This window comes from Volvox carteri, assembly GCF_000143455.1.
Source record: "Volvox carteri f. nagariensis unplaced genomic scaffold VOLCAscaffold_16, whole genome shotgun sequence".
NCBI classification, from domain to species: domain Eukaryota; kingdom Viridiplantae; phylum Chlorophyta; class Chlorophyceae; order Chlamydomonadales; family Volvocaceae; genus Volvox; species Volvox carteri.
The window spans coordinates 673,873-701,524 of NW_003307559.1; the positions used below are offsets into that span (position 1 = coordinate 673,873).

A 27,652-nucleotide genomic window follows, 5' to 3' on the forward strand; every position below is an offset into this window, starting at 1 on the left:
ATATAAGTCATGAGGGGTAACTTGAGAGGCGCTTTGGTCCTCTTGGCAGGCAATGTACCATGCTACCGTTTTACGTGCAAGAGTTATGACTCCCAAGGCTAGACAGAAGACTCTGGTTTGTGTGAGACCATGGTTTTTACCTTCGCAGGCATTTAAAGTAACCAGATAATTAAACGATTTAAAAAGAAACTGGCGTGGCAACCCATGTTGCACGAAAGTCCGCGGCACGCGACAAACGGCAGAAGTGCAAGCGATATCAGCGGCACGAAAAATGTTGAATATCACTGCCTTCTTCGATGTACAATCTCTAAGACACAATCGCACTTCCAACGACCCGTCAGCTCACCGATATAGATCAATGTTTTCTCGCCAACGTAAATTTTTCAATGGTGCGGTGCATAGCCAAAATCAAGATTATATCTTTCACTGGCAAATGTGATTCACAGGGGCAATAGCCGCAACAGGCATTTGATGCGAAACATTTTTAATCGTACCGCCAGGGTAATGCGTGATGCGATGCCTGTATCTTGCATCATATTGTTACGGGATATATCTATAGCTCACTGCATTACACCAGCTTACAGCCCAAAGCCTTGTACTGCAGACCTTCTGATACGGCTAGACCGTCAGTCAAGCGTCCCCAACACCCAACACCCAACTTCACTGGAAGCCAGCAATGTCCCTAGCTTTTATTGTTTTCAATGCAACCTCGCATTATTTTTATCGGAGTTAAAGGTTGCTGAAGTCAAGATACTATAATACCTTTTGCGTTCGTGTTGCCGCTTAGGGCTAAGGGGGCGGCTAGCACAGGTGAGAGCATTGTCAATTAGTTTATTATACTATGCATCATCTCTTTGGGTGCAACTGGGATCTTGTTACGGCAGAATGGTTCCGTCGTTTTCCACGCTTGGTCACAGAGAGCAGGTTTCCGTGAAGATGTGCCGACCGTATGCAAAACTGCCTTACTTTAAATTGTGATCCTCCACGCTGATGGCTTAAAGACGCCATGCCTTAAAGTTGCCTCCTTTGCAAAAATTTCCAATTCGCACAGATGAGTACCAACGCGCTGGTTGAGGCCTTAAACCAACTTTCACAGCAACAGCAGCAGCAACAGCAGCAGCAAAAGCAGCTCCAACAGCACCTGCTGGAAAATGTGGAACGGCCACGGACAACCAGCGGAACACCCGCGCATGTGTTGGAAGAGAACAGCGGGGCACAGCTTCTGTTACAGCAAATGCTTTTAGGCGAAGTTGATGGCGGAGCTGCGTCGGCATCCCAGCCAGAGGAACTTCTCGCGCTGGACCAGCTTGTCCAGGCCAGCGCTGGTCCCTCTTCAAGCATTCAACAACCTACGGTTATGCAGCAGCTTGCGAGCTTGCCCACCCAGATTATGGTGACGCAGGTGTGGCACGTTTCTCTGCATAACATTCTCTCTTCTACTGGATAAGCCTTATGATGAGCGTGATTCGAACACTATTCGCAGGTTACTGATTCGATGCAGGCTGCCGGCCTCGTGAATTTTACTTTTACGCAGTCGGCGCATTCGTCCTTTGTGCTTAACACGCACCTGGACCAGACGGGTTCGACTAGCGTTGGGGTTCTTACGCAGGCGCTTCGTGTTGTCCTGGCAGCACGCAAAATTAACCAGCAGGCTGTTGCGCGGTTCGACCTTGGCTTTGTGCCTTTCCTAGTTACGGATGCTGCGGAAGGCATAGGCCTTCTCATCTACAAGTGCTCTCTTAACCAGGATAAGACCCGTGGATCGGTTTTAAAGGTGGATGTTACCAGCAACCCGCTAGTGGCTGGTATATCGTTGTTCCAGATGTTCCAAGCGGGGACACAGCCGTTGGAAGTCATCTTCACCGCCGAGGCGTCGAAGGTGGCGATGCAGGCGGTGTCTATCATGCGAATCAACTTGGCAAACAATGGGCGCGACGTGCTGCTGCTGCTCTCAACGGTGGGGGCGACTGATGGCTGAGTGCCAGCGTTACAGTTATCGCCGGTTTTTGCTTAGTCTCGTAGGTCGTATGAATTCTAAGGGGGCGGGTGTGGTGACTATGTACGTAGGCTGTATACTTGAAGTCGACCGGGTGTAGAGGTCTGGAAAACGGTTGCACGCGAGGTGCTTGGGAAAGCGTTCAAGTTGCGTGTTCTAACAGCCCGTATATAAGAGGTTCGTTGGCTGTCCAATCAGGGGCTGCAGTCACTTGAATTAGCCTGCCACTCATACGACATCATGAAGCCACCGAGCAAGAATGGACGTGACTAGCGCACAGACCTTGGTAGCGATATACCGCAAGCGATCCTGTCCTGGATGCAGTGCATCTTGCTGGACCCTGATCTTCTGGGGGGAGGGAGCTTAGCATTATTGTTGAAACAACCCGCGCTTGCACCCTTACGAATGTGGGGCCCCTTGTCTTGCCCGATGGATCTCAGGTCGACTACACAGCGGATGCATCGGGACCGAAGAACTACTTCCTCCTCAAGCTGAGCTCAATAACACCACCGCTACCCTGCTTTCAGCACCAAATTGAGGCAACAAAGCCGCCGACAGCGTTCATGGCGCCTGCGGGTGACGGTACCCTTGTCGCGCATACGCCTGGATTACCCGCTGCCGCTGGGGTGGGGGCTATTCCGCAACACAAGCAGTTACATGTGCACACGGGGTCGAGTCTGGGCCCGCCAGCCGCTGTGATTGCATCGGGCCACTTGCCGGTCGCCATGGCGCAGGCCGCAGCAACTAAATCGCAAAGCGTGACACCGGCGCCGATGGCTTACCCTCACGGCCAGGCTGGAGCAGGGGCCGCGGCGTCGACGGGACCCATGGGGCTACCTGCTGCCGCTGCTGGCAGTTCTAAGCAGCAGCGCGCGCGCAAGGCGGATTACGTCATCGTCACGGAGGACACAGCTATTAAGAACGCGGCGGGCGCAATAGCGAAGGTGCTCGGCCGTGTGTCCAATCAGGGCCAGTGCTGCCCCGTCTACACTGAGAAGAAAACGGAGTCATTTACGACAGTGATTTCTGTGGCCGTGAAGGCCATTGCCGTGGCCCGTGGCTATGTCTGCAATGAGGGCATGGGGAATGAGGTGGGCTTCCAGCCCTACCTTCGCCACCTCGATCGGCGGCTTGATCTGCTGGATTTGCACCATTATCTGTCACCGGAGAGGAAGCCCCAGGCAGCGGCGGTGGCGGCGTCTGCTGCTGCTGCTCTCCACTATCCACAGCACTCTCACCACCAGCACATGGCAGGCGGCATCATGGCGGCAGCCGCAGCGGCTGCTAAGGGACCTCACGTCGCTGCCGGGCTGCACCTGGGGCTGCATGGGCCGCTCATAACTGCAGCCGGTCTCGCGGTTGGGGGCGGGAAGGGGCAAAACCCGATGGACGCGTATGAGCTGCTGGACGAGGATGCGCTTACGGATGAGCGGTGTGAGTTGGCGTTCGATGTATTCAAGGTGCCGCAGCTGCACGAGCTCCATGATGCGGGTAACCTGCCCGTCAAGGTCACGGCGCACAGCCGGCCTAACGTGGTGTCCAACATTATCTCTAAGCTGGTCAGTGAGCGCAGCGGCGCGGTGCTGATCACTGCCGGCGGCAAGGCCATGCACGTGGCCATGACCGCCGTAGTTTCGGCGCGCGCGCGCCTGAAGGCGAAGGGCATTGATATCATTCTGCTGCCCAAGTTTGTGACAGTGGACACGACGAGCACGCTTGGGTGGGAGTCCGTGTTCCTACGGTTCACCATTGTGCGCTGGGCACCCGTGTCGCCACCTATGGCAGCGGCCACGGCGTCACAGCTTCATTCAGCGGACACGATGGTTATGGCAGGAGCACACTACCTGCTACCTCAGATGGGTTGAACTTCTGGTCGCGGGAGGGCCAACTGCTGCGTAGTATGGATAGGGTGAGCTGATGCGTATGGTATGATATACCTGCTGCGAAGGGTCGCTAAGCTGCAACGTATGGCTCGTGCATTTTTACGTACGGTTCCAGGTGCTAAGCTCGGGTGTAAGTTGTCTGCCTGCTAGCAATGTTGTTAATCTGATGTGGGGGTATGCGGTTTGATTTACTGCTTGCAGGTTACAGGTTGAGTGTCCTCTGGGGGGCTGGAGGGGCCCCAGCTGAGCCAGCTGTGTAGTGTTTAGGTGCACTATGAGTGTTTGGGCACTGCGGTGGGTATGTGTTGGATTATCCGGGCTGCACAAGGGTTGCTGGAAGCGATATTGGTGATGTAGCTGCCATACGCTAGGGGAGGGGATTAAGGTATAGAACGGTATGCGCTATCCAGATGTGGGCACACTACGTAGCGTTATGAACAGAATTTGACAGACTGGAGGGGTCATGTCTGTATTCATCATGCGGACCGCGCTGATGAGGCACACAAACTGTACGGACTTGGAACTATTGTGTCTTAAAAGGGAAGGGTAACATTTGGCCTGGGGGTTGTAGGGAAGCATCTATAGGCAGGGCGAGTAAATGCGCAAGTACCCTATGTCTGGGCTCTTTTAGGAGCTTGGATGAAACGTGAGACGAAAGCTGGTTGCCATATGTGGCTGGCGCCGTGCAGCTTAGGGCTGGCAGGTTTGATTGCTGCGTGTTACCTGTCACCGTCAAGTCATCGCGGTTGAGTCGCTGGGCTGACGCTGTGAAGCTCCGAGAGGGCGGTGTGTGATGTCGCTCTGTCTTCATCCACTCCTGGAGCAGCGCACACTGTCCGAAACGCTGAGGTGCGTCGGGGACTCGGACCATGTTTCCCAGTGGCGTGTTGGAGCTGAGCGTTGTGGACCAATAGGGCCGGCAGCGCGGCCGCGTAGCAAACCTCTACGCCTTGCAGCTGTTCGCGAAGCAAATTATTAATGAGCTGGTCATTCTGTGCGACCTGCTTTCTAGTGCGGGACCTTGTTTCCCTTTTCCTTTCTATGTTCGGATTCATGCTGCCAGTTTGCTGGAGGTGTGTTAGGCTTGGGGCAGGGGCCCCGTAGTATCCCGTCCCGCTTTTGTCGTGACGGCTTGGTAGATGGTACGGCGGCCTCTCGCGGGTGTACTGGGCGGCAAGAAGCGCTTGGCTTCCATATCTGCAGCTAACCCCAGCCGAGTGGTTTGCCAGGGTGCCCAAAAAGCATCTAAACTTATGTTCCTGGCGAGGTCCGCGATTGAAGCTATTAGATATTTTCACGAATCGTGTAAGGTTTTTGCATGTGTGCTTTGCTGCGCTCGCGTTTGCATCCGCTTACTGTACTTATGCTATGACCGTTTTATAAACCGTTTATTCGCCTTGCACGGCACGCACCCAGCTTGCATGGAGGTGCGTCTGGCAATGTTAATGCTGTGGAAGTTAATTCTTGGATGTTCGCGCGTTGTCTCGCTGGAGTATCGACTATGGTATCATGAGAATCACTCAGGTATGTAGAGCGGTGTCATGCGCAGCTATCTGCTTCGTCTAGAGCATGGCTGTAGAAAATCGTGTGTGGGGTGTGTGGGATGCCAAACAATGCATAGTTCTCCTGGGGTGGAGATGTGGGTGTTTCTTGACTTGAACCGTTTCTAGTTGCACTTTCATCGCGCGATGGATTGTGCTGCTGTGTGCTAATGTGTGCTGTGTAACAAAAGTGGAAAAGGCTTTCGAGCTGCAATGTTTAGATGGCTTCATTGGCATCCTCGGATGTATCGCAAGTGGACCCTACCGATCACTACTTCAATGTCGTTGGCTGCATGGACAAGCCGCTTTATAAGTCACATGGGGGCTCTGGCCGAACACGCCAGTCGGGAATTACGGTCTTGTGCGTTATCGCGTTCGGGTTGTCTGGCTGTTCCTGGAGGTTTCGGCCCGGCCCACGGGACATGAACGCGCGACGCGGTCGAGGGCGTGAGGGAGGATCGGACTAAAGGGCATTTGGGAGCACAGCCATCTATAAAGGCGCAAGTTGGCGAATGCCTTGCCTACATTAGGTGGTAGTTGCTTCAGCTATACTTAATGCTGTTCCTGTGGGATGATTTCTGCAATAATTTTGAGTGCTTTGGCAGCCTGTAGTCACTACTGGTGCGTCTATATGTTGTCATGTCTATCTGTGCATTTTGTGTAAGGCCCTGACTACCTCCTGTCGTGGGGTATACCGCCCAATCCACGGGCACACGACGCAGGCGAAGGATAATTCTGTCATGATCCTCGCGTGACCGTCACGTCGGGTACTGTGGTGTAGGTTGGCTACGCAGGAAAGGAGTTTAGCTGTGTATAAAAAGAGCCTGGAATTCGGCAGCCCTCTGTTGCGCCTATGCCGGCTCAACGCATGAAGGCCATGGAGTGTAACACCCGCTTGCAGGAGGTCGTATGGATTTTGAAGGACGGCGTGTGCTAATGCTTGGCCCACCCATTACAAGGCTCGGCTAACTGTGTGTTCGCCCATCTCTTTTCTCGATCCAAATTAACATTTTTGGCACCACAGCCTTATCGGTTTGGCCCCGGATGCCGACTCGAACCTCTTTCTGGAAATGAACAGCTAAAGTGAATGATGGGCGTGGTGTGAATGTGTAATGATCTTGTCGCCCCAAGAAAGCGGTCCTCTTGTGCTGCTGGCCGTCGAGGTGTAATGATCTCATGGACGAGATCAGGCGCCATGTAATTCCCTGTCCTGCTAGCTCTGTTTCCCTCCAGGAAGATTGTGCTGAAGCCACCTTGGCGACAAGGCACTTCCCATGCTACTCATCCTATGTCTTCCGGGGCATCGCAGCTGCTGGGCTTTTCCGGACACCTTGTAGGGGCTCGCTCCTTCAGGGCTTCAGTCGCCTCCGACGAAATTCACTCAGGTTGCATGATGGCAGTGGCATTCAAGTGGCGGTTCAGGAGGCACTGCTGCTGCGCCTGCCGTGTTAGGTGTCGCAGCCGCCGGTTCGCGGCTGGGGGCCCTTCTGGGAGTCCTGCGCCAGCAGACGGATAGTTGCTGCTGCACTGACATGGCGTCATTGGCAGGTCACGTAATTTGACATACGCTATTATGCACATGGGAAGATCTTCGGACTTGCGCTCGTCCCCAGACACGTAGGGACCCGTAACTCGACTCACTGCTCTTCCAAGCTTGTTTGTCCAAGCGGGCCCTCATCCTACGGAACTGGCAAACCTGGCCCAACCCCCTGTTGTAGCCCACCCCTGAAATGAAAGTACCATGGGTCGAAAGTGCCGGAAAGGCGACCGTGCTGGGTCCGGCTCACACCGGTCATAAACCCAGATCCGTGTTACGGACCTCTCTTTTTTCCTACACAGGTAGGGAAGCACGCTGGGTCCGAAGGAACACCACCTCCCCCGCGCGGAGAGACGGACGCGCCTCCTGCCTCCTGACGCCGCTACTAATCAGCTTTTTAACATCTTCAGTGCAGGCTCTCCTCTCCTCCTACAGCGGCCGTGCTGAAGGACAGATCCCGGGCAGTCTGTAAGCGGTCCAAGTCAACCTCCACCCCACACCCACCACCACAACACGGCCAGGAGCAGCTGTAGCCAAGACAAAACATCGAATCTCGCTGCAAAGCATCATGAATCCTCCTGTCTCGTGAACATCTCCCGCGCGGTTAAGAAAGGACGCCAACACAAAATGCTGATGATGCGAGACTGCTGCCGCTGCTGCATTCCGTGCCTCGGATCTCCCAAGATACACAAATACGGACCTTGCTAGCCCACGCGGGCGGGTTTGCGCAGTGGGGGCCGGCGGCCGCCCATCCCTACACATACAGACATACATCCGCACACCCGCACGCACAGAATACACATCCGCACACACCTACCACCCAATCCCCTGCCGTGCTCCACCCTCTCCCCCCCCACACACACACACGACCTGCGTTGCCAGTAACCCGTCCCCTCACATTCCCTTTCCCCCCCATGGCCACCGTCGAGAGCCCTGTAAGCCTGTCACCCAGTTATTATTCTCGAACCTTACAACATGGGTAGTCTCTGCGCGAAGACTCGCTAACCCCCACGCACCCACCCGCACCTAGCAAGGGTTACGACATCATCGGCACCGGCGCCCGGCAGGTGGGACACAGCGTTGTACGTCTGGCGCCAGGCGCCGCCGCCGCCGCGGCAACCGCTGCCGCCTCCTCCCCACCGCCGAGCGCCGCCGCCACCGCCTCGTCGTGCGTTTGCTCGCTCCATTCCTTGAAGCAGTCGTCGTGCTGCACATGTAGACAGCCTAACAGAACCATGGGTCCGTGCTCGTCGTCTTTGGTTCGTGCCTTGTAGATGGCGATGGGGTCCTTGCACACACCGCAAGGTGCCGTGGCTGCGCCCCCGGCAATGCCTGGGTGACTGGCCTCCCGGAGAGCCGCTGCCAGCTTGTTCCTGCTCGGGGTTGTTCAGGAGGTTGGCGATGGTGGGTTTGGTTTGGTGGCAACGTGCTTTAGCGTCGCAGAGCTGTTGTTGGGTCGGTTGTCGGCCCTCCCTGACTGCGTAAAGGGCCTTGCCGACGAAGAAGAGCGTGGGAAAACGGGAAAACCGCAGGCACGTTGGGTTGGGTGATTTGGGAGGATGGGATCCCCCCCACCCCGGTACTTTTGGAAGGCTGGGAGGAGCACGTGCATGTCAGCGTATCAGTCCTAAAAATCAGCAAACTTACTTAACCACTTTCGATGACAGGCCGGCACACGCATTACAATATAGCTTCCGCCGGTGGATTTGCCTCCGCCGCGTTTAGCTTTACTTTCTACCTCTACGGCTTCGCTTGCTTTCTTTATGACACTCCTTTATTTCATCTTGGCAGCTATAGGTAGTCGTTTCATTGCTCTTTCTTTGGACTCGGCAGCTACTTTTTCATTAGGGTTAGCCTACGTTGCCGCCATGACTGCAAACCAAGGGGTCGCTACGGGTCAGACAACACTTTCTCCTGCACACATTGTTGGTCTAATCTAACCCGGGGGTATCCGTCCGTCTAAAGTATTTCCTTTCCGTCAATCGTCTGCGCTTCCTCGTGCCGCCTTGGTGCCATCACCACTACTTTCCCACCGCCATCACCATCGCGACACACGGAGCCAGAAGGGAGCGACACATAAACTCAAACCCAGGCTAAACACGCTTACACACACATAATAGTCGGCAAGTCTATAATAGAGTTCGAATCCCGGCGGCGGCCGTATCTAACTCCACCAAGGATGTGGTTCGGATCCCACCGCTGGTCCCCCGCCCCCCCCCCCCGGGTGAAACAAATCGCCGTGACGAATGCCGAGATGAGATAGACACTGGGTTCCTCCAGCGCGCTGGGCGGCTGGAGGGGGAGCTCTCACCATCAAGATCTATCTACACACTGCCGCAGAGCAGTGGCATAGGTCTGGATCAGAGGCTGTATATACCAGATGGTGGTTGGATAACGAAACCGGGCGGCGGCGGCGGCAGAATTCGCAAGGATAGGGTGGCGCGATTGGCGCACCGGTATGAGTGCTTTGGTACGTCGCGCAGCTGTAGAGAAAGCGCTCGGTGGAATGGGGGTTACTGGGCATCTGAGCTGGTTATGTATGTAGCTGGCTAGAGGATTCGAACAGGTGACGGCGCCTTGCGCTGATAAGGGGAAAACGGTTGAGAAGGATTCTGACCAGTATAACGCCCCTCCAATGACGGAGTGCTTCTGCGGCCCCTCGTTCCCGTTGGGGTAGGGGCAGGTGCCCCTGGCCAGCGTCGATCCCGGATCGATATGTAAGAAAATTACAGACACACATACACATACATACACATACACACAAACCAACAGCCCGGTCAACCCGCTGTTTCCTCACCCTCTCTCCCGCCGGTCCCCACCCCGCGCACATCCTCACTCCTACTGTGCCGGTGCAGGTCGCATCTCAACGGCCGTATCCTGCGCGCGCGGGCGCCTTCTCCGCCCCCCACCCCCAACTCTCTGGCTGCAACTCACTTTCTGGCTGCAACTGCCAACCGCCCACCTGTACGACAGCGCCTCAGCTGGGTCATCCATCTGCAGCTCCGCGAGGTTGGCCAAGTTGATGAGCACCTGGATGACCTTGTCGCGGTCCTCCATTAGTTCGAATATCTCCATGGCCTGAGATGTGGGTGAATGAGAGATGTGTACGTGTGTAGGTATGTGCGTGTGCGGGGAAGCCGGGAGACGAACCACAAACGAGTGAAGCTGATGCCATGTGTGTGTGGGGGTGGGGGTGGGGTGGGGGGGTGGGATGCGTGTGTCTGGGGGTGGTATCACATCACACGATGCAAATAAAGGGTCAACCACCGACAAAAAGGAGCGATGTGGAGCAAAACAAAGCACGTAGACATACGTATAAACACCCGGGGTACGTACATATACGTACAAATACACATCCTCGAGAAACTTACGGCGGCTCCCCCGGTTGCCGCCCAACCTAGCCGCCGCCGTTCAATCTCAATTTCATGCCCTCCCCCCTTTCCCCCCCGCACACGCAGGTTGGTTCCTCCCTCGCTGCCGCGAGCGAAACCGCCAACTCCCCCACCTCGCCACACATACATACATACACACACATACACACACATACACACACACTTTCCCTCTCGCACACACGCTATCAAGACACAGTCAGTTGACCCTTTTTAAATTCTCCTACCTTGCAGATAAACACTTTCCCAAACCCCCTACCCGCTTTCCTTCCCCCCCGCATCCCTTCCCCCCTTTCCTAACCACCCACCTGCTCGTACGCCTGCTTCGCTTGTTCGAACCGCTTGGTGGCGAACAGGGCTGCTGCCATATTGACCATAGCTGCTGCCGCCTGCATCATGCCCGTGGCCATGGCCGCCCGGTCGCCGGTCTCAGCCGCCTTGGCGACCTGGAGGGCACATAGGGGGCGGGGGGACAAGAGGAGGAGGTGCACGGCGGGGTGTTTAATGAAACGGCGGGGCGGTGAATGACCGGAAAACAGTCGTCCAAGTGGTTCCAACAACAACAGGGTAACAGCTATAAAAGCTGAAAACCGGCTACTTGGGAGCTTTGCATGCAATGCCGCCACGTCCACCCCCCTCGCTGCTGCAGGGGCCCCACAGATATAACGCATAACACATATATGTAAACATATATGTAAAATATATACATATATGAATACACACATATATATATGTAAAATATATACATATATAAATATACACACATACACCCATGCACACACGTATCCCCGGCGGCTCCTACCTCATCCTCCCGCAGCTTCACGGCGATCTGCAGACACGTAAGGCCCTCCTCGGGGTCCACCGCCATCACAACATTGCCCAACGCCACCAACACCTCGCTCTGCGCGGCACTCCCGACGGGGCGACAGGGGGGAAAGGGAAATATCAATTATTTATGGCGATCTGCACCAGCTGTGCTGCGCAGCCCCTGACGCACCTGACCCGCCCGGTCGCAGCAGAGCAAAGGACTGGGCAGAACAGCGATTGCCGTACACGGCACCTTCTGCACCCCCGTACGTCCGCCATCGTTTCTACGCCGCAAAACCTAGTTTTGCTCATGTGCCTTACGCAGGTCATGTGCCAGGTGTGCCGGGGTGGGGGACGGTTGTAACGTTTCCATTCCTCCCCTCTCCTCCCCAACCTGTGCCCCCCCCCACCCAGCCTCCACTCCCCTCTCCCCCGCCCCCACCTGCATTCCCGCGCTCCCGGCCGCCTGGGCCACCACCAGCGCGTCCTTGAGCACCTCAGCGGCCTGAAGCGGGACGGGGGAAAGGGACGGACGGGGGAGGAGTAATAGGGAGGAATCGCACGATGCAAAAGTCGTTTACACGACTGTGGAGTTGAAAAAGGGGAGGAGGAAAGAAGTGGGAGGAGCAGGGGAGGAGGACAACTAAGGGGTTCAGGGAAACAGAGGGCCCTCAACAAGGGTGCAACCTCTCCGGGGAACGCGAACTAGAGCGCCGATGAGGGTGTGGGCTTTTAGGGTTGCGCATCCCGCAATATCATGCGCAGGTCGTACGCGGGGTAAAAAAACGCCCACCCACTGACCCACTGCCTGCCCCTCCCCATCTATCCACGTCTGCAAAAACACGCCCACCTACAGCATCATATCCAACACACCCGCACCCCAGAATCGTAGGGTTAGGACTCCGCACACACACGGGCAAAAAAGCTAGGCGCGCGTCGATCCTCCATCTCTCTCTCTCTCTCTCTCTCTCTCTCTCTCTCTCTCTCTCCCCCCTTTTCCAACCCGGCCCCTACTTTCCCCGCATCCTTTCCCCCTCACAACCCTAAGTTTTCCCCACCTTTTCCAAAACCAGTCCCCCCTTTCCGCCACCGCTCGTCACCCCAATCCCCCCCTGTCCGATGTCCGACCCCCCCCCCCCGTACCGACCTGGGTCAGCTGCCCGGCGACCTTGCGCAGGTTGCCCAGCCCCACCGAGTTGTCCACCTGCGCGGCGGTGTTCCCAGCAGCCTTGGCCTCGTCAATGCCAGCCTGGAAGGCGTCCGCAGCGGCGCCAAAGCTGCCCAGCTTGGTGTGTGTGTGCCCCAGCCATTTGTGCAGCTCCAGAACCAGGTCGTTGCGTTTCTGTTCGCGTGCGGCCGTCTGCAGCGACTGGAAGGCGGCCAAAGCTGTGGAGAGCTTGCCTAGGGGAGCAAGGGGGGGTGCAGCAAGTGAGTTGTGTAGGGGTGGTTGGGCGGAAGAGTGGGAGCGTTCCTTGTGCGCCTCGGGTGGGGTAGGGGGTGGGGTAGGGGGTGGGGGAAACATCTCTAAAGCCAAAGAAGCAAACACCGATACTCCGAAAGCGCGAAAGGGGTGTGTGCGTCTATGTGTGTTATCTATGTGTGTGTGTGTGTGTCTGAGTGTATTACCGGGACTGCTGCTGTTGCTTCTGCTTTCTTATTGCGGCGTAAATTCGGCCCTCAGTTTCCCTTTGCTGTCCTCCGTCGCCCCCTCCAGGTCACGTTCCGCTCCCGTTCCCTAGCGATCTGGGCCACACAGTCATCATCGTCGTCGCCAAAGCTTCCTTCACTCCCCTCCCCGACCGACGGACCCGCGGGTCAGTGCTCCCGTGTGCCCCTCCATCCCCTCTCGCCTGTACTGTCCAACCCAACAAGCAGCTGCCCTTGCCCATTCCTCCCCGCATTCCTTGCCTGCCACATCCCGTTTCCTCCTCCCGTTCCCTCACCTCCAAGGAAGTGCATCACCGCCTCCTCAAACGCGCCATCCAATGTGCCCGCTCCCTTCTCAGCTGCCTGCCGAAGGACCTCCACGAGGGCTCCCTGCAGGCCGCCAGAGGAGGAGCTGGCGGCGGCGGCGGAGCTGCCGCCTCCGCCGCCGCCCCCGCCTCCGCTAGCGTCGCCGCTGCTGCTGGTGCCGGCCGCAGGGCCGTCAAGATCAGCGGAGGTGGCGGCAGCGGCTTCTGGCTTCTCCGTTGGGGAACTTGCTTGCTTTTCATCGGGGCTTGTGGGCGCACTGGTGGAGTTGGTAGTGGAAGTGGAAGCGGTGTCAGGCTTGCCGCCGCCCGCCTTGGAGCAGTTGGGCTTGTGTTCGGTCCAGTGCTTCTTCTGGCAGACGACGGAACAATAGTACACGGCCTTGCATTGGCCGCAGCGCTGCGGCAAGCCGCCGCGGTTAAGAGGTTTCTGACAGCAGGCACATGCCTTGAGCCCCGCTGCGGCCGCAGCGGACTTCGCTCCTGCCGCAGAGGTCTCAGTGCTAGAGGCAGAGGAAGTGGTGTCAGAAGCGGCCGGCGCCGCGGCGCTGGAATCTTCGGCATCAGCATCGGGGGTGTCCGCGGGCGTGGCTGTGGCCGGGGGAGGCGGCGAGGTCTTGCTGCCCGGTGACTTTCGGGTGGGAAGGGATGGCCCGCCGCGTGGCTTTGGAGGGGTCGGTGTTTTTCGGACGGGGACTCCGGTGCCGCGGCCGCCTTTTGGTGCTGGTTTCGCAGCTCCGCCCGTTAGCAGGGCCTGCATGGAGATGGGCGCAGCCTCCGCCTCCGGCTCCGTTTCTGGCTCCGGCGCGAGGACATACTTATAAATCACGTAACCCGCACCCGCTGCCAACGCCACAGTTGATGCAACTGCCGCCGCCTTGTAGAGCCATGGTGAGCTATCGCTGCTGGTCATCTGTAAAATATCGACTGTGTGGCAAGAAGCTTATGTAATCCTATTTCTATTTCACGAAACTTTGCCCCGAACGTGAAACAATGCAAGGGGAAGCGTGTGTGTGTGATCAAGACACGGGGCCCGTGCCGACACGGAGGTAACGGTACAGAATAGTACTTAAGCAGATCTTGGAAGACTGTGCCATGATTCGGTCACGCATCTGATGCTCTCGACTTCTGTCGATTTGCCAACAGACGTACGACAGGTCACGGCGCAAATGCCTATCACAGAAAGCTGGTGAATATTATTTACCCCCAGTCGTAAGACAGGAATATGTGTATATCTAAGCATTAACCTTACAGCGCAGCTGTTCGTTTTATGGTAAAAGCGTTTCAACCATCAACTGGTTCATCCATGGCGCTCCTTTTCGCTGGTGCTTTGCGTGCCACCCGAAGTGGAAAATGCTCATGGCTGTTGTCGATGTATCCACGGTTCTCCTCAGCGGCGGAAGCATCGCCATCGGAAGAGTCAGGGAAAGGAGCACAGCTGCGCGACTTTCGTGCGCAGGTTCAGCAATTTGCACAGCAAGCCGTAGCTCCACATGCTGAGGCTATCGATCGCGATAACAATTTTCCGTCAAGCGTTAACCTTTGGCGTGAAATGGGCACCTTCGGCTTACTCGGTGGGTTGGCGCGGGAAGTCCGGATGCGGATAGATGCTTTACTAAACTTTAAGCGTTCTTGAACCGCTGTGCGCAGCCCAAAAATGAGCATACGAACGGCGAAACTAGTTCAACGCTCGACTTTTTTCTGCGTCAGCTATGAAAGCACATGACGCAAGCCCAAAGCTCCTTGAAGACCCGAAACTTGAAAAGCCAGCGCACCTATCCACAGAAGCAAGTATATATCCTTTCAACTCCACCACTTGTTGCGTTCTTGAGCTCCACAGGCATAACCGCGCCAGTGGAGTACGGCGGTTTGGGATTGGGTTATTCCGAGCACTGCATCGCGATGGAGGTACGTAAGTGGCATCCCTATCCGGATGTGAACCTTCATATATTATTGCAGGTCATCGTTCCATAAGCGGAGCTCCGTTAGAACCCTAGTTTCTTGCTCCTCCCAATTTCTTCCTGGTCCAAACAGCTACCTCGCGCGACAGAGGCGCGGTTTGATCATGGCTGACCAGCAATCCTGCGCTGGCTAGCGTTCTCGAACTACTCTAGATTCCTGAGGCTGAGGGATTGATCTGGGTCGGGCACTGCGGAATGAACCGGGGCCCCGGACGAACACACCCCTCCCTTCGGGGTGTGTACTCCTTCGACGTTTGGAGGGGATGAATGCATGGCTTAGTTAAGCCCCAAAACAGCTAGAGGAAAAAGAGAGAAGGGAACGTTTGGATATTTGGAGTGTGATGAGTCATAGCAGGGAAGTGCCGATATAGGGTGCCACACGGATTATTACGGTTTTTTCCTTGGCTTTGGGCTTTGGATCCCGACGGCCATGCGTATATGAGGAGGTGCAGAGGAATACAGTGCGCCCTGCCACCACCGGAATGCCACACCAACATTAACAATCGTACCACTCTCGTCCCCATGCTGTCCACGACACGCATCCGCCTTTCCAGTGGTGACTGTACGGAACTATAGGAAGATTACGTCTGGATCACCGAGACGCACTTCCCTCCTGTGTCGATCCCTACTACCCATTCCCATATGCACATTACACCCTTACATACTTGCACATATACTTATGTGTACATACTTACACACATACACACACACTCGTACACGCACACACGTGTATTCCGCAGGAAATCAGTCGTGCCAGCGGTGCGGTGGGTCTGAGCTACGGCGCACACTCCAATCTGTGTGTCAACCAGATCGTTCGCAATGCCACACCTGCTCAAAAGGCCAAGTACCTGCCCAAACTCATAACTGGTGAGGAGTACAGACGTACATGCATACAGACAGACAGACAGCAGTGCACTGTGCCCACCCGCACTTTGCGCTGTGCTTCGTCGTCGGCACTCGCCTTTCCCGGCGCGCAGTGTGAACCTTCTACGTACGTCTACATACCTGCGTCCCCTTCCCCATGTGTCCCACTCGGCATCCCTCATTTCCCACCACCACTATCACCACCATCACCACCACTATCGCCACCACTATCGCCACCACTGCGTGCAGGTGAGCACATTGGCGCCCTGGCCATGAGCGAGCCCGGCAGCGGCAGTGATGTGGTGTCCATGCAGTGCCGCGCTGAGGCGAGCCAGGCGGCCGGGGGGGAGGCGTTCGTGCTCAACGGCAACAAGATGTGGTGTACGAATGGGCCCAAGGTAAGGGGGTGAGGCAGCCCCAGGCCGTGGGGATCGTGATGTAGGGGCTGGTGTCTGGGGTTGGGGTGGGGCAGGGCGGGGTGGGAGGGGGAAGGGGAAGGGGGAAGGGGCGAATTGCACAAGTCAAGGAAACAAGTACGCCGACGTCCAAACACGTGTACGGGGACGGGGGTTACACGCGGATAGAACTATGCGCACGACGAAAGGAAACTCAACCCTGGCGGGCGACGGGCGCTGTGGGAGTCGGGTGGGTTGGGGGAGATGGGGAAGAGAACGGGGGGGGGGTCCCAAGGACCCAATCCATTTCATTTCAGCCCGTTCCTTCCCCAGTCTACCTGGAGGTACTTTGGGTTCCTTGCTACAAGGCTTATAAGGGTAGACCAGACCTCTGGTCTGGTCTGGTTGACACTACTGTCTTACACAGTTCAAGGTCCTAGGTTCGATTCCTGGGGAGACCCCCGACATTGTCGGGAGCGTGAGATTATGGCTAGTTGCTGAGATGTGGAGTTGAGGTCACAGTTGATGGATCGAGATTTGCACGCCGGATTGGTGGCGATTGCGGAACCCTCTGTCTCTACGGATGTTCGGGTGAATGGATGAGGAGTGATCCTAGAAGGCAGGATCGCCGCCTTGGACTTGCAGTTCGTATGGCTGTAGTGCAGTGTGGTAATGGTGGGTGGTGTGCTGTATGGTGTGATAAATCGTAGAATTGACAATGTGTTCAAGTGGCCCAGAAGCCATCCACTCTGTAACAATTCGATTCAATTCAATTCATAAGGGGTAGGTAAACGCAATAGCCTGCAACAAGGTTCCTATTGTCCCTCGCGTCCCGGCTCTCCCCCCCTCACGGGCGCATTTTGGGTTTCTCCTGGAGGGCTACCCGTCTATCTCTGGTACCTGCTTCATTCGCCAGTGGTTCGTCTCTCCCTCCCACCCCACCCCACACCCACATCCACACCCACACACGGGTGCCTGCCTCCCCCGCCTCCTCGCAGGCCGATGTGTTGGTGGTGTATGCCAAGACGGACCCGGCAGCAGGCCCCCGGGGTATCACCGCCTTCCTGATTGAGAAGGGCATGCGGGGATTTCGTACGGCGCAGAAGCTGGATAAGCTGGGCATGCGGGGGTCTGATACGTGCGAGCTGGTGTTTGAGAACTGCGAGGTGGGGAGGGTGGGGTGTGAGGTGGGTGGGTTGGGAGGATTCGGAAAGGGACGGCAAGACCCAGCACGAACAGGGTGTACATATGTACATATGTACATGTACAGCCGTGCTTAAGTGTGTGTATGTATGTATGTATATGTACATAATAATGTGTGCGTGGCGCACAAATCGTGTGTGTGACTATTACAAGGTAAACTTAACAGTCGTATGCTACTGCTGTGGTTGCTGCTACTGCCTCTGGAAACTTTTTTGGGGGGTGTTGACGCGGACGGGGGGGGGAGGGAGGACGTCGGAGTGAGCAGAAATAGCGCCGTGAAAGGCGCTGCGGTGGCGATAAGGGCGCTACTACTGGCTGGAGGTAGGCGGCTAGAGTCGACTGATGCTTCAAGTACTACAGCTACTGCAGGCTATGCAAGAAGGACTTTGCGTTCCGATTAACCGATTTTAAATGATCGGAAAACGCGCAACAAGAGGGTACTACTGTTCATTGTTCCGCTACCCCACCCTAGGTCAGGAGAGTGCTGTCCTTCGGCTGCGGTTCCATGTTGGAGATCGGTGTGCTGTTGTTTGTTGTTGTTGATGGGGTGTTACACTGTGGGCGGCTCGCCCGAGAAAGGGCGAGCACCGGGGGCCCTGACCGGGCCGAAACACAGCGCAGGGACGGGCGCGCGGCTCTACGTCCGTCTGTTCCTCCGCGCGCGCCTCGTTCCCTCACTCACGCCAACCGGGACGCTCTCCTAGCCCCTTGTTGTTGTTGTTGTTGTTGTTTGTTGTTGCTGCTGCTGTGTAACTACCCGCATGGGGTATCGTCCCCCACCCGCACCCGCACCCATCTCAGGTCCCCGCCGAGAACGTGTTGGGCGGAGTGGGTCGCGGGGTGGCGGTGATGATGAGCGGACTGGACTACGAGAGGCTGGTGCTGGCGGCGGGGCCCTGCGGCCTCATGGCGGCGGCGCTGGACGTGGCGTTGCCGTACTCGACACAGCGGAAGCAGTTCGGTCAGCCCATTGGGGAGTTCCAGGTACAGCGGCGGGAGGGGGGAATTTGGCAGTGCGCTGTGTGTGTGGGGAGTAGACATTGATTGGGGCCGGAGTGGTCATGTGTGTGTGTGTGTGTGTGTGTGTGTGTGTGGTGGTGGTGGGGAGATGGGGCGGGGCGGGGCGGGGCCGCAGTTTGGGGGAAGTTCTAGCCCGGGTATTGGCGGGACGTGCCCCACGAGGGGTTAGAGGGTTTCCTTCTTTTGGGTTTTGGATTCATAATGGGGTAGAGCCTGGGGTTGCAAGGAAACGAATCCATCCACCTTGCCTCCTACCCACCCGGCCCCTCACCCCCATCTCACCCCCATCTCACCCCCATCTCACCCCCATCTCACCCCCACCTCCCGCCTCGGGGTCCTCGCTTACCCTGCACCCGGTTCAGCGCCTAGCTGGAACCCCCACCCCAGCTCCCCCCGGTAACTTGGTTGAGTGGCTCTACCTGGTAGTAGATACCCCCTTTTTCCCCGCAATACACCTTGACCTGGCGCGTAATCCACCCCCCCCCGATTCGTGCACGCAACTGTATATCTTCACTCGGGGTTCACAACACCCCTCGATATAGACACACTGTTATGACAGAATAATTCGGTTAATTCGGTTAATTCGATAAGTCTGGTGACTTGGGTTAGTCTGGCCTAAGATTCTTGTGCGATAGGATAATAACAATTTGACCTCGTGAGCTTTGTGATGTCTGTTTTTTTTGGACGTTCTTCGGCCCCCTCCGGGCCCTTGGGGACCCCTCGTCATGGCTCAAGGTGTGTATGGGCGCCCTCGTTATGACACCTCTGGATGGTGGTTACGCAACTCAAGAAGGTGTATAACGCACATACACACAACGCCCTTTATATAGACACGTATGTATGTATGTATGTATGTATGTATGTATGCATGTATGTATGTATGTATGTATGTATGCATGTATGCATGTATGTATGTATGCATACACACACTCACGAGAACACGCGCCTGCCATCCGCACCCCAACCCCCAGTTGATTCAGGCCAAGCTGGCTGACATGTACACACGGCTCCAGTCGGCACGGGCGTACGTGTACTCTGTGGCGGCGGGGGCGGATGCGGGTGTGGCAGACCGCAAGGACTGTGCCTCCGTCATTCTGTACGCGGCTGAAGCGGCCACGCAGTCAGCACTGGACGCCATCCAGGTAGGCGGGGTTGGGGTTGGGGGTTGAGGGGGGCCGGGGTGGGGGTGGGGTTGCGTAGGACTGAGGGCTTAAATGAAGTGGTATATACAGCCTCTGATCCAGACCTATGCAGAATATACACCTCCGCCACTGCTCTGCGGCAGTGTGTAGATAGATCTTGATGGTGAGAGCTCCCCCTCCAGCCGCCCAGCGCGCTGGAGGAACCCAGTGTCTCATCTCATCTCGGCATTCGTCACGGCGATTTATTTCACCGGGGGGGGGGCCCGGGGGACCAGCGGTGGGATCCGAACCACATCCTTGGTGGAGTTAGATACGGCCGCCGCCGGGATTCGAACTCTATTATAGACTTGCCGACTATCTAGCCCGGTGCTCCACCGTGTGTGTTTCATTAATCTGCGTGTGCGTGTGTCTGCATCTCCGCCAGGTGCTAGAAATGTCTGCTTTGGATGCCTTCGTGCTTGAAGAGAATCTGAGTCGCCAGAAGACGACGAAATGAGGATGATGGGGGTTTGGCGCGTGTGCATACTCACACACATACACATACGTCCGTTTTCTGGTTGCATTTGCACGGCAGATCTTGGGCGGCAACGGTTACATCAACGACTACCCGACTGGACGACTGCTCCGGGATGCCAAGGTGGGGGTGGTGGTGGTGCAGGGAGGCTGTCGAGTGAGCTTGGGGGGTTGTGGCGGTGGCGGTGGCGGTGGCGGTGCTGGCCAAGGAGAAGGAGAAGGAGAAGGACGGGGAATGGGGCGGCTCCGTGGGTGTTCTTTGAGCGCGGGTGGGCTCTTACTGCGTGCTCAGCCGCTCAGCTCAGATTCCGCGCTCTTGTCGCGCCCAGGAGGTGCCCTCCTGGAGCTCGTAGGAACAGGAATATACTTGTGTTCTGTCCTGACTTATACACGTCTGTGCACTTCTTGTATGTATACATATATACATATATACATATACGTATAGATGTGTGTCATATACACATATACATATCTATGTGTCGTTTGTTATGTTGTACATGTCAGCAATAGGTTTGTGGGGGCAGGCCAGCACTGAAGGCCACTCAGCCACTAACCCAGGATGGCAGGGAGGAGAATAAGAACCCCGGCTGCTGCACCCAGGAACTCCTTTATCGAGTGGTACGACATGTACATTTAAACTTGCATATGTATGCCGCATATGCGTCATTTATTACCTGCAATCTGTTCGTAGCTGTACGAGATCGGCGCCGGAACCAGCGAGATCCGCCGCTACCTCATCGGCAGGGAGCTTTTCAAGGAATGTACGGAAGGCAGGTTGCAGTACAATTGAGTCAGGTACGGAAGGACCCACCGCAAGAGCTTTCCCCCCCTCAACCCCGGGTGGGCGACATAGGTAATAGCGGGTCTTAAACCTGGGGCTGGGGCCAGGAAATCGCGGGCCTGTGGCCTCGGGGCTAGTACTGCTGCCGCTGCTGGGTCGATTTTCTGGTGACAGTTGGTCAAGTCGTTGGGCAGTTGCGGCGGGTACATTGGACGTTTTGCAGTTGCGCCTGTGCGGTCCCCTGTGTCGATTGAGGGAGCGTTGTCCTGGAGGGAAGGAGCTTTCGTTTGCAGTGGGAGGCGAGGCCAGGCTAGGTCAGGCTAGGAAAGATGAAACCCACGGAAGGAGTTAAACCCAAAGCCCAGAGCTGCCGTACACTGGAATAAAGTAGGGGGGAGCAGTCCACCGTGTTAATGACGTTAATATTCGCACGGTATTCGTGCGACATACATTAACTTTGGGCATGCGCTGGGCGATGTGCGTCCTGCTGAAGGTCTTTAGCGCGCCTGTACGGCATAGTTGTACGGAATGTTGTGTTCCGGCACTTTTTTTTAGGGGCGGCGGCTCGAGGGGAAAACCAAAGGAAATGCTTTAACATGTTTGTATTGGTTTACATCACCATGTATCGTGCTCCGAGGTGCAACCGATATGTGTATGTACGTATGTGTGTATACATGCATGTATGTATTATGTCTGTTATCATGTCTGTCTGTCGTATCATGTATGTATGTGTGTATATGTCTGTGGTGGGGCGGAGAGAGCGGGAGATATAGGAATGACAGAACGAGTGGAAAGGAAGTTCTGCAAAGTGGCCTTCAGGAAGTGGGGAGAGGACGCCTGGTGCGTCGTCTGCAGACACCGTCTGCAGACACAGTATGCCCCACGTCTTCGGCTGGTAGTGGCTGTCGTATTGTAGTTTCGCCGGTTAGCCGGGGGTCGCTTGTACCATACAATATTGTACAGTAAAGATCGTAAAGCACGGCTTAACTGGCTGTATGTACTCCATATGCCGTGGTTGCACATACGCGGCTATGTGCCTCAGCCCACGTGCAAGATGCTCCCTATGTACACCTACCTCCCACCTACTTCTATTGACCACAAGAAGTTGCCTACCACCACTATCCGGAGGGTCACACGCCGGGTGTGTCGCTTTCAAAAAAGATTGCGGGCCATGGCCGAGAGGCATCGGTGTTGTGTGTACCGGCTTTGCTGCTGCTCGGTATACACCTTCGGTATACACGAACTTCATCGCCTTGGCGTGTTCTGCAGCATGGTATCCATTTTTTCTGGCGTTTCTCATCTCCTTTCTCCTCTCTCGACGCTGGATCCGAACCATTTTTATGAGCTGATGAACTCTCAAATAGCTGGATTTAGTTAGCGGCTGGTGTAGATCTCCAAACCCACATACTTTTATGTTTTAGCCATAGCTAAGCCAGAGCTGGATGCGGCAAGGTAAGCTCGGCAGTGCGTCTTTCGTCGCGGAGTTGCGACACAGCTACTCTCTGAGCGGCACAGACGAGTCACTGGTCGTTACGACTCATTTGCCACCTGGAATGTCATCGCCGCCGAGCCCACGGCAGGTCACGCGTCGCTTCTGCTGCACCTTGACCCGCCTGCCCGATGAGTTCCCGTATATTTCGTCGCAATCACAGCAAAGGGCCCCAAAATGTACGTTCCATTTTGGAGCTGGATAGCCTTGGCTCCCATGGGTTGGGTTGCCCACCTAAAAGGAGAGCAAGAACCTGGATGTTGGATGAAATGGACGAGCATGCTCGGACTGAGACACAATTACTCGCAATCCGGAATGGACGTCGTAAAACGAGGCGCTGCGTTCGGGGCCTTGGCGCGATGTTATTGAATAATAGAGAATATATGGTAAAATGCGAAGCGCAGAAGTCCGAAAGTTGTGCAGTGTAAAAAAGTGGCCGAGCATAAGGCGGATACATGACGCAAATCGATCAGACATATGGGGATGTGACACCCGGAAAAATGGCAAAGCGAAGCGTCAAGAAAAAGGGGAAAATAATAGAAAAAGAACTAGTAATGATGAACGTTATGTTCGAGAACTGCAGGAAGAGATGTGTACGGAGTTGCGCATTAAAACCAGGCTGTGCATTCGCAAGATTAATGAGCAAAGGGAGAGGAGGGAAAGGAGGGCGAGAAGAAAGCGGAGGGAGAGGAAAGGGAAGAGGGACATGGGGATGAAGAGCACGTTAATGTTGCTTGCATTGCCGTGTTTGTCTTTTCCGACAGGATCTTCTAAGGATCTTCCCAACGCATCCCAGAAAACATGACAACGTGAAGCAGCAAGCATAGAACATCGGTCAAAACGTCGTAACAAACATAGAACCTTGCTGCAGCACCCTCAAGCGCACCCACTACAGACTAAGTCAATTCCTCTCTTGGGCCAGCCGAAAAACGCGTAGCGTGTGGTTTGACTGGATACCTGTAAACCTGAAGTGTGGGAGCCACCATGCACCTAAAACCCAAGCACAACCGGGTCATAACTCTAAAGCCCCAAACGAGCTTTATATCAACATGTAGATCTTTTCATTATGGACACGTGTAATTTTGTTCCATCCGTTTTGAGGTTTTGCGATCACGATCTCGGCGAGCTGTGCAGCACAGCCTACCAGGCAGGCCATCATCGCGCACGTGCGCCAGTGCCTGGCGTCTGAGCTACGGGTCAAGAGGGGGGCATCAGTGGATGCCTTCGTGCTTGCCGCCTTGGCCCTGCTGGGCGGCGGAAGTCCCGCACCAGACGAACGGTGTCGACCGCGGCCTGTTCGTGCTCTTCTACATGGACCATTTCATGGCGGCCAGGCCGCTAGGCATTTGTGTCGAATGGCCAAGGTGGGCACAGACACCACTCCCCTGTAGTTCCTAATTTATGAAACTTTAAAGTGCACTAAACCTCTCAACGCGTGTGTGTGTGGTGTGTGTGTATGTGTGTGTGTGTGGGGTGTGTGTGTATGTGTGTGTGTATGTGTGTGTGTATGTGTGTGTGGTCACACGCATAGCCGTCCTGGCTCGGCTGTAACAACTATGTCCTGTCAACTACCATCCTGACATTACCGGTATGCCAAAGCCCGGGATGTCGAGCAGGCTTCCTTTTGTTTCTAAGAAGGGAATGCATAACTTCGCCAACTGAGAGCAACGGAATGAAAGAAATAGCTCTTAAGAAGCAGGCGTATGAAGCAGCAAAGGGTAACAAAAGCAACATTGGACTCCGACGTCATGCTTCACGGCATATATCCACACCTGGCGGAGGCCAGGCCCATCTTAAGCATTCCGTGTTTCGCCTTTGCTGTGTGTTACAATGGCATCGAGACGGTGCCGTACGTCTCTCATTGCAAGCTCGGCAGATTAGTAGTTCGGCAGCAGGTATCGCTGAACGCATACTTTTGTATAATGGATAAACCAGCATAAAGTCGTGCGTTGGAAAAGCCCCCGGTGGAGCCTGAAAACTACCACGCAATAGGAACGTTGCAGTTTTGGGTACCGGCTACACACAGGTTCCGCCCGGTGCCTGCTTGTGTGATTTGGGCCATGAGGATGTGCTTTAAAACTGATTGACCAGGGTCATAACCGTTCAGGTTCTCATACAATCTTTGACAGCTTCCCCTTCGTTTGAATACAGGGTGTTCCTGCAAGTGCCATTTGCATGGCATGATGCTGCACTCCTTGGGAGCATGAAATGCTGCCTTGACCAACTTGAAGCCCGTACTGCGAGCCGTTTATGCGCCATAGACTGAGCTCTCCTGTCTCCTCCCCGGTATCTATCTACCTTGACCCCGACACCCTCGCCCCTGTGACATTTCTTTCGCAGGCTGTTGCTGCAGGAGGGACAGAACGAGCAGGCAGTCCATTTGCGCCATTCTGCTCCGCTTCTGATGGCGAAGTGGGGTGACCATGAAAGTCGGACGATGGGGCCATCATTCGCAACAAACAACGGGTTCACGATCATCCAACCAACGGTTATTCCCTGAATTGATGACCGCCGATTTACCACATGCTCATTGACGAGAAGTGGATTTCTACATCCATTTTCCACCACCCGGATTCTGAATGCAATACGGCTCACGTACTGTGGCGCAAATCCAGGGCTAACCATACGGAATCGGTTCAGGGTTCCATGTTTTTTTCCATGAATGCGTCGTTCCAGCCAGGCAACCAGCGTTTATCGTGTCAAGTACGGAAGGCTGTGGCGGACAGGGAGGTAACCTGCATCGACATGCGGACAGGGTAGAGAGAGGTAAATGACATCTGCGCAGTTCTGTTTATATGCTTCAATAAGACCTGTAATCTTCCCATGTACTCCAGAATAACAGCTACCTACGTATTCCACACATGGAATACATAGTGGGGCTTATCCATTGGGGGCTTATCCATTGCGTGCAGCTCTCAGCAATCAGTGTACTCCGCCTCATGGCCTGGGTCACAGTGGTTGAATCTTGTATGAACCTATGGAGCTGTCAGGCTGTTTCCATTTGGGGGCACATTATTTTAATGTGGACTTCGTGTATGCTTAGTTAACAGGTGTTTCCGCTAAGCGCCCCGGAACCATATGTGTCTGTGTGTGTGTCTGTGTGTGTGTGTCTGTGTGTGTGTGTCTGTGTGTGTGTCTGTGTGTGTGTGTCTGTGTGTGTGTGTCTGTGTGTGTGTGTGTCTGTGTGTGTGTCTGTGTGTGTATGTCTGTGTCTGTGTGTGTGTGTGTGTCTGTGTCTGTGTGTGTGTTTTACATGGTCGTGGGTTGCGTTCCCCGTACCTGCAAACCGGCCAATACGATCCCAGGGCTCAAGGGCTGCCAGACCGCCTACAAGCACCATCCTACCTCGCGCTTCAGACAAAGTGACAGGCCACGTGAAAGGCTGTCTTTGCCAGGAGACATTTGAACTGGTGGACGCCCAAAGCGTTGCCTATTAGCAGTAAAAGCCTGCTGGACTGTGCTGGAGGTTGGATTCATGTGGCTTATGGGCGAAGAAATGACAGTCAGGATCGGAAGTCAGCGGGGCGTTTGTAGCAATGGATAAATAACAAAACAGAGGTCAACGAAAGAACTGGAGAAGAACAAAGAACAACATACAAATTGTCTCCGCTCAGAAGTTACTGTAGCCGCAACGGGTTTTGGGCTTTGTAGTTTTGGGCACTCCTTCCAGGATCCAGGCCTAATCTTACATAACAAGATGTGTCTCGGCAAGCCAAACCGTTTAAGCGCTTATGGCACACGGGGTAAGAACGGACTAGAAAGCTTTTATTTTTTTCAAACAATGATGCATCCATCGTGCGACTCTCAAGTCAAAGGCATTGGACGCTCACTGTAATCATGTGCCATGTTGCTTGGCTAGGACATAGATTTGCGGTTCCGCGCAACGCTGCACAGGAATTAAAACGGCGGTGTCGCCGTCCACAAGTTGCAAAAAAAAGTGGAGAGCGAAGAAAACGGAAAAAAAAGAAAGAAACGGAATGTAGAAGGTTCTTTTTGGTTTGGACGGGGCGACAACTGACATGATAACCGTAGGCGACCTGTTGCCAACGGTCTGCAACGGTTAGCAACCGCAAGTCATTGCGCTTCGGCCACTTCTGTTTCTGGAGGAGGTGGAGGAGCAATTTAAAACTAGAGCGGCCAAGCATTCCACCAAAACTGCGTGACCGCAACAACAGAGCGGAAGTTGCGCTGAGGAAACGGAAGTAGCAGGCCGTGGCGCGAGCGGCAGTTTGGTTCGGGTCTATCTGTTTCCTTCAGCAAAGCACAGGCAATACGGTTTCAGGGAGTAAACGGAAGAATATTAAAATCAAAGATCACGCCTGATGGATCTGTTTTAACTCCTGGCCGTTTCAAATAAGCCGAGCTGGTTGGCTGACGCCGCTGCGCGGCGACACCATCCACGATGCATATCCTGAAACCCCATCGCTTCATGAAAATATCTTTTTGCAACTTGCCCTAAGAATCCGACGTCCCTGGTTATTGCTTAAAAATAGCCAAGTCACCCCATCGGCCCGCGTTGCTTCCGGTTCTATAATAGCCAGTTCACATGCTACGTTACGTTGAAACTTTTTGGAAAAAGTGGTCGGTTCGGACGTGGTAACGGTACGTTACCGGTAAAGTGGACGAAAAGTCTAAAGTGACCAGGGGGGGGGGTAGGAGGGTAGGATTCGGGCTGGAATTAGGGAAGAGCTCTGTCGCAGAATTAGCCTGGATTTTATTCCTGACAAAAGAATTGGTCTGCCGAGGTCTGGAATTGTTCTGGCGGACCCGCCGGAGGTATTCGAATTGCGCTGTGGAGCCTCGGAATTGGGCTGTGCTGCGCCTGAATTGGCCTGTCCGGGTGTCGAATTGGCCTGTCCGGGTGCCGAATTGGCCTAACAGGGTATTGAATTAGCCTGACAGGGTATCGAATTGACCTGTTCGGGGTGTCAAATTGGCCTGACAGGGTGTCGAATTGGCTGTCAAGTTGGCAGGATTGGCCGGGGCTGGCATCCAAAAGCACATGACTTTTAAGGAATTTACAGAAAAACTTTGCAAGAGGACCGCTTACAAGTGCCTCATGTGTGTATTAGATTCGATCCCACGACATGGAGTGGAAAAACTTGCACACCTGGTTACCGTACTCTGGCACTACTACTACTACCGGAGGCAAGCACTCAGG

At 55.1% G+C, this 27,652-nt stretch overlaps 3 protein-coding genes across 3 annotated transcripts; 2 read left to right on the plus strand and 1 right to left on the minus strand.

Moving 5' to 3' along the window:
• Positions 1-1,234: 1,234 nt before the first annotated feature.
• On the plus strand, positions 1,235-3,861 carry VOLCADRAFT_90275 (uncharacterized protein; the record flags this gene model as incomplete). The annotated part of the gene is made up of 4 exons (XM_002949795.1): positions 1,235-1,402; positions 1,484-1,957; positions 2,437-3,087; positions 3,226-3,861. The coding sequence occupies 4 exons, from the start codon at positions 1,235-1,237 to the stop codon at positions 3,859-3,861; spliced, it is 1,929 nt and encodes a 642-aa protein (XP_002949841.1).
• A 2,936-nt stretch (positions 3,862-6,797) lies between these two features.
• Positions 6,798-14,036, minus strand: VOLCADRAFT_90276 (uncharacterized protein; the record flags this gene model as incomplete). The annotated part of the gene is made up of 9 exons (XM_002949897.1): positions 6,798-6,916; positions 7,240-7,251; positions 8,098-8,330; positions 9,920-10,035; positions 10,655-10,792; positions 11,149-11,247; positions 11,596-11,658; positions 12,301-12,554; positions 13,097-14,036. 9 exons carry the CDS (start codon positions 14,034-14,036, stop codon positions 6,798-6,800), a joined length of 1,974 nt encoding a protein of 657 aa, XP_002949943.1.
• Positions 14,037-14,495: 459 nt separating this feature from the next.
• On the plus strand, positions 14,496-21,011 carry VOLCADRAFT_59964 (uncharacterized protein; the record flags this gene model as incomplete). Its single annotated transcript, XM_002949796.1, has 9 exons — positions 14,496-14,697; positions 14,964-15,031; positions 15,825-15,951; positions 16,198-16,346; positions 17,342-17,509; positions 18,348-18,530; positions 19,538-19,708; positions 20,283-20,345; positions 20,913-21,011. 9 exons carry the CDS (start codon positions 14,496-14,498, stop codon positions 21,009-21,011), a joined length of 1,230 nt encoding a protein of 409 aa, XP_002949842.1.
• Between the last annotated feature and the right edge of the window lie 6,641 nt (positions 21,012-27,652).